Source organism: Agrilus planipennis, unplaced genomic scaffold (genome assembly GCF_000699045.2).
Source record: "Agrilus planipennis isolate EAB-ADULT unplaced genomic scaffold, Apla_2.0 scaffold280, whole genome shotgun sequence".
Classification (NCBI taxonomy): domain Eukaryota; kingdom Metazoa; phylum Arthropoda; class Insecta; order Coleoptera; family Buprestidae; genus Agrilus; species Agrilus planipennis.
In genome coordinates this window covers 252,548-259,432 of record NW_020438973.1, presented here as the reverse complement: position 1 = coordinate 259,432, position 6,885 = coordinate 252,548, and the positions used below count along the sequence as shown (strand labels likewise).

General features: G+C 34.2%; 1 protein-coding gene across 1 annotated transcript in view; it reads left to right on the top strand.

The window, feature by feature from the left end:
* The first annotated feature begins 3,211 nt into the window (after positions 1-3,211).
* Positions 3,212-6,885, top strand: part of LOC108742305 (neuronal acetylcholine receptor subunit alpha-7-like) — an 87,578-nt gene continuing 83,904 nt past the window's right edge. The window contains exon 1 of the mRNA XM_018477474.1: positions 3,212-3,454. Coding sequence (XP_018332976.1) covers positions 3,385-3,454 — 70 coding nt within the window. The 5' untranslated portion in view covers positions 3,212-3,384. The remainder of the gene's footprint in view (positions 3,455-6,885) is intronic.

Sequence of the window (6,885 nt, the reverse complement as noted above, 5' to 3'; positions counted from 1 at the left end):
AAGTCTATGTTAAAAACCGACATTGAAGTGACCCTTTACTTCTTAGGTCAATGTTGAGGCTATCATCGGTCATTCCGGGGTGTCTCATGCATATATTTAAGAAATTCATCTTTTCCGAGATTTATAGGCATCTTTAAACTATTTCCTAATTCTATATTTTCTTTACAGATTTAAATTCAAAATTGCCCTTCATGATTAACTGAATATTCATCAAAATGAGTGACATGTAGGTATTTGTTTAACTCTTGTATGTGTGACGCTGCTGTCGTATCATAGCTAATCAACAGACTATTCGATTCCAACGACGTTTAATTATTTGAATAGCCCATAATTGCGCAAATAATTCTGGCTCGTTTGATGAATATCGGTGTAGCCTTTCTCAAAATATTTAAGGTTCCCTGCGTTCTTTCTCTAATCGTGAATCCGAAGGGATGTTGTATCATTACTTGTGGTTGAATAAAAGAATAATAGAATAATGATGATTAATAATAATAACAATAAATTTGAAAGAATACGAATAACTATTAATTGTACCTGCTCATTTTGCTATCGGTAGTAACAAACGTCTACCAAGTAGGTATATATTTATTGTATTTTGTTTTTACTACAGGAGCATCTTTTCCGATAGGTATTTTTTTAGGTAGCCAATGTTGTATTTTTTTATAGCACTCCTGTTCAGAAGTAAGGATGAGTGGTTAGGTCAAGACTGGTTAAGACTTTTTTTCTTTCTTTATCTACAATTTTGTAGAGTTTGTACTTCTGAATTATTAGTGTATTTGAACCAGAAATAATAATATTCAATTGAATTACTATATGATTGATAAATAACCAATCGACAAAAAACAATTTCTTGACAAAATGGAATAGAAAATAATACTATTTTATTTTTGGATACTTCATATTTATATATTTCATACAATTTGTTTTTGGTGATCTTCAAAATCCGGAAACCAAGAATAACCACGTTAATCATAAGGTTTTGACGGGGGTGTTAAAAAAGTAAAATCATCACCAAAGATGATAAACTCACCAAAAGAGCTGCAAGCCTTCAGCCCAATGCCCTTGTATAAAGTGCTTTAGCCCTTGGAGCCCCAATTACTTTTCAAAATCCAAGGACTTCGAATTACCAACCACTTCGAAAGCAATTAGATTCAAATGTCCAAGCACTCTGAAAGTGGTTCAAGCACTTTGAAAGAGCTTGAAACCCTTTGAATTATAAACTACAGTATATCTAACCCCTTAAAGGATTGAAGTACATTTTTAAGCACAAAGGATTAAAGCTTTACCCAGCTCTGACCGTCACCAATAAAGAGGCCTGTAAATGCAAAACTCTGAAAATGGAACTTTTTTGTCCGTTATCTCTGATTTCCACACTATTTTCTTGTAAAAACCGGTAATATCTATGAGATAAATGAGATATTTGGTATATGATATCAGTTATTGATGCATAAACCGTCTTGTTCAAGTTCAAACGCCTATATATCCACACGTCAGCCAACACGAACGGGTGAACAAGTCACATGTCCACAACAGGTGATTAGCTCGCCGTAAAAATACTTGCACTTTCTTAATACTTGGAAAGCTTATAATTTACATTTTTTATTATGTGTACATTTATACGTCCAGTTGGTGAAATTATGCTTTGCTTACTTTTATATTTTTTAAAAAATCATTTCGAACATGAGTACATATAACCAAATTTTTAATCAAAACCTGACACGTCACTAGTCTTGATACGCAAAATTGGACATGCCCAAATTTAAATCCTACTTTATAAAAAGCAAGCTGCATGAGATTTTTGGGAACCAGGCATCAAACACATAAAACACCTAAACGTAATCATATTTTAGGTTGTATACCTACTACTGTGACTAATAATAACACTTAATTCGATTTTTCTCCATTCTGTAAAATTTGTTTTAGTGGACCTGTTGGGTTTTGCATTTAGATGTCTGATAATGAACTTAGATCATTATTTATTTATGTTTCTCGTTCACAACACGTACATGTAGAAAAAATGATAACTGGTCCAAAAAATACAGTTGACAATAGTTTTTTTTTGAAAATCACACATAGATTTTTGTGAATTGCTTTAAAAGAAATAACTGACGATTCTGCTGGTACCTAAGTTATCTACTTATTGCAGGCATGACATTGGGTTTTTTAGGTCGCTCGATTTTGAGATGACTCCATGACTTGCGCGTTTAGAACAACGTCATTTTTCTTATGAACAATTGCTTACAATCACATGGACTGATACAAACAGACTATTGCCCATTTATCTTTTGACGGATAAACTTTCGTTAAAGGTGTTTCTAACAATTATATAGTAGTTAACGTCTCTGGAAGTATTATTGAAGGAATTTATAAATATATACTAAATACGAAGTTGTGCAAAATCACTTCCTCATTTATTAAGCCATTGCCTGCAATAAGCAACAATTTACATCAGCCTTACATGATTTCGGATTATAAAAGTGAAAAAAAGGCAGCTATCAATGAAACTTCTTTATTCAAAAGTAACTTCAAAGAAATTGTTTCGTAGTTGAATCAGACAGGCGATGATTAATGAATCAAGGTACTGTTTTAAAAGCTTTGATAAAAATAAGCATCCGTTAAATGGTGTAAGTAGATTCTAAATACATTTCTAAACCATATTTCATTAAATTGAACTTCGGAAAATTACGCTATTTAGCCGTATGACGAATTAATAAAGCGTCTGCTGCATACACATCGCAACTTTGTATAGCTTCGTAAATAAATTAGTGAGCTGTTACCGATATGACCTTCAGTAGCTTGCAAAAATTGAATTTGAGTGTGCTTTGCAATCAGCAAGTGATTGTTTTAATGATTTGATGAAATCCAGAAATTGCGCCTATTGGAAGCACACCGTTTTGGAAAAATGGTACGCGTTGTGGTGAATGAATTGTGAATGATGTGTGTGCGATAGAGATACTGTGGGAGGCTGCGCATGTAACGTCAGTTATTTACTAGAAATGTGGAAGCGAGGGAAGGCTTTTGGCGTGGCAAGGAAGAGTTCTTCGAACCAGAGGCGTGCAAATTGAGCGGGAACGCTTGCGTGCAAATCTCTTGCAAAGTTTTAGCACAGTTACCCGGGCTTGGCGCGCGCAACTTATCCTATTGATTCTCGTTGACCTGCACTACGTACCATGTATGTAAGTGTGCGTTTTGCCAATCCACAACACTGTCCTGTTACTCAGCCTGACAGAGAGACGGACGATGAGTGAAGTGTGGAGTGCTCGATGGCTCGAAATAGTCAGCTAGTGTTCATTTATCCTGTCCAAGGTGCTTGCGATGACGGCCAACTCTGGAGGACTTCTCAATCGGCTAGCCGACACATGACAAGTCCAACCTATTGCTAGAATGTCTCCGTGGGAAAGAATTCTAGCTTTACTGCTTCCCATCACCGTCGTATTCACCATTATGCCCCAAGGTAATTATATTTTTTATACATTCTTTTTTTATTTTTGGAAAAATTTATTAATGCGTCTACTATTTTTTCCGTTTTCAAATTTTTTAGGTAAATTATTATAACAAGCAAAGCGGTACCATGAAGCAGAGGGCGCTTAGAGCAAAACGAGATTGTTTTAAGAAAAGTTTCAATTCATTAATCAGTTTAAATACGATCTTAGATTCAGGTTTTCTTTCCAACATTTAGCTTTTTGCCGTCGACAAAATATTCAGTAGTTATCTTCTTTAATGGTCTTCTGGCCCTTCTAGTAAATAAAATAAATGCGTAAATGAAAAAAAAAATTAAGAGTTTTAAACGTTTTTTAGTTAGTTATCTGTGGTTTCATTGTAACATGGATTAGTAACGCATAATTTAGAAGAATGTTTAAATTAGATAATGTATGTTTTTATTCTGAAAGTTTTCAGTCAAACAAACTTTGATTATTTAAGCGTTTAGTACAAATAAAACTTTATTTCGGGGATGCAACAATCAACAGCGGAAAAGGAAACGAAAAAAAGCAAATATTTTTCGCATTTATGGGTTTTAATACTATTGTAATCAGAAGTTGCGGTAACTTGATGATACGATAATAGGAAATGTAATGCAGGATTCCAAGAGATGAATTTTTGAATTAAATCATTTTCTCCACAATTCTGAAGATATGAAATTAAGTCTTATTCCTTATAATTTGTTTTCGGTCGTCATGAATAATAAGTGTCATTATGTACAAAACAAACTCATCATTTCTTTTGATAGAGAATTTTTAATGACGATTTGAGAAAATAATATCTACACAACTTAGTAGATATATTAACCAACTTCATTGAAGAAGTTTACTTGGAAGAGACCAATTTTTAGAGTTTGATTGGATTTGTATTATTGTAGCACTACTGACTATTTGTCTATCTACTACACTTCTACAATCCGTCTTTAATGCTGTTCATTCTATATACTGAAATAATCAACAATATTTAAGAAGACTTACATATAGGATAGTACAAATGTCAATTTTCTACGATAACGATCCGCCGGTGTGTGAATAATTTCGTACATCAGATGAGAATATTTGACAATAAATTAATAGATTGATAGGTTCTCCATTAATTGCTAAAAAACAATGTAATAATTACGGATGGGCCGAGTAGGTATTTTTACCATGTAACCGGTTTTATGATCAGTAAACCGAGTACTCGCCTCAATTACATGCGAACTTTGGGTAATTGTTTGGATATATTATTCAAAAACAAGGAAAATATATATGTATCGCAAATACTTTTGGTTAATTTGCGAAACATTCATAAGTATCTAAATAAAATGAGATGCGTGAAATGTTAATTCTAGCAGTAGTGGTCTAATATGACCAGTGGTACCCACAGAAACTATCCAAAATTCGTATCTCTTTTGGTGGATAGATGATAAGTCTTAAAATAATCACACTTTTGATTAGTTTACATATAGGTAAGGTTTTAACCGTATCACTTTTTAGTGTCTCCTCATTTGTACAGAAAAGAATTTGTATTCATATTAAAGTATGGACAGTATTGCGCCACCTCCTGATATTTTCTGCTAAGTGTCAAACTGGATTAATAATGCAGCACACGCTAACCAAATTTATGAAGAACATTAAGTATTTGGTAAGTAATTTATCGAATACTACAGTTGACAATAAATATCAGTGGATGGCGAAATATTGTCCATACCTTGCCACTTCATCAATTCACTATTGTGGAACAGTTTTGGTTTGGTTACTTATTTATCTTAATTGCCTGTGGCGTGCAGATAATGACTGATAAGTTCGAAATCAATATCGTGTCCTATAGTTCCGATAAATTACTGGTCAAGAAGCTACTTTTTTTTTTGGATCATATGAATAAGTTGCTTTGTCGCTGCGCATTAGGATTCTTAACCTGATGAGTGGGCCCGGTCCCTAAAAGAGGGCTGTAGCTCTTTCAGTACTCAGGGTAGCAGAAATCACGAGGATTGGTATGACATTCTGATGCACAATACTGCGATGTGGAAGACAACGGGAAACCACCACATTATGATATCCCGAGAAAAAGAAACCCAACTCAAATGATGGCATCCTCTGGGGTAAAGCACTCCGGACGTAAACTAGTTCCCCATTTGGAAGTTCGGGTGGGGACTACCTCAGGGGATATCATCAATATAAAGATAGGAGATGAAAAATTAGAAGCATCTAGGAAGTCAGATAAGTCAAGACGAAAGAAGTATTAGGGATATAAAGCAGAAGATAGCGTGGGGTCGAGTCGTTTTCAGTAAAAAGAAGTCACTTTTATGCACGCGAACGGTTAATTTAGAAATTTGGAAAAAGGTTGTTAAAGGCATATGTTTGGAGCTCGGCGCTATACGGGTACAAAACATGGACGGTGGGCGCGGCGGAAAAGAAAAGGTTAGAAGCGTTTAAAATGTGGTGTTACAGGCTAATGATGAGAATACCGTGGATAGAGAAGGTTAGAAGTGAAGAGATATTAGAAAGAATAGGAGAACAGAGGACTCTATGGAAGTCTAAAAGATATAGGCGAGATAGGTTGATAGGACACCTTCTCAGACATGAAGGTCTAGTCAGAGACAAATTAGAGGCAGAAACAGAAGTGAAGAGGGGTAGATGTAGACCTAGTTTAAATTACTGTTCGAAAATAGTTAAGGATGTGGGTGTTCTAGTTTTGCGAAAATGCGAAACTTACCTCAGGATAGGAAAGAGTAAGGGTGCGTGTCCAACTAATCTTAGGACTGACAACCTTATGATGACGATGATGATGAATAAATTGTTCACTGAAAAACGAAGTAAAATAGAAAGAGGAAAACTCGGCGTATAAAGAAAAGGCACTCACGAGAACGGATACTAATTTGGAAGTTGGATAAAGTGCAACGAGCAGTTAGTTATTTCCATTAAAAGGTATTTGCCTACTTATTTTTTTTGAAATTGCCTACTAGACCGTCTTTTTAGTCTGTGTAACGTAAACGCTACTATGTAATTTACATTAAGCACAAGTGGCATGCTTGCAAGTGCCACTAAACCGAATGGACGAGTAGACTTTTTTTAACGAATTACAAAGAAAATATGTACGTTTTGGTACATGTCGCACAAAGCGAGATTAACGTAGAATAAGGTTATCATTATTTACTTTTAGAGCTCATAGTAAAAGCAATTAGTATTGTTAGAGTAATAACATAAGGTGACGGTTTCATTCGGATTTTGTATTCAACATTTGAAGTAACTCTTTACTACCTTTGTATTTTTGCTTTATTGAATAATTTAATTTATATTGCTTTTAATTTATCATGACTATTTGATATTATTCTTTTAGAGCCCAATGTCGTAAATTGTGCTAACTTGTATACAAAAAATATGTTCTAATTCGATAGTCGAAAGATCATATTTTAGAATATTT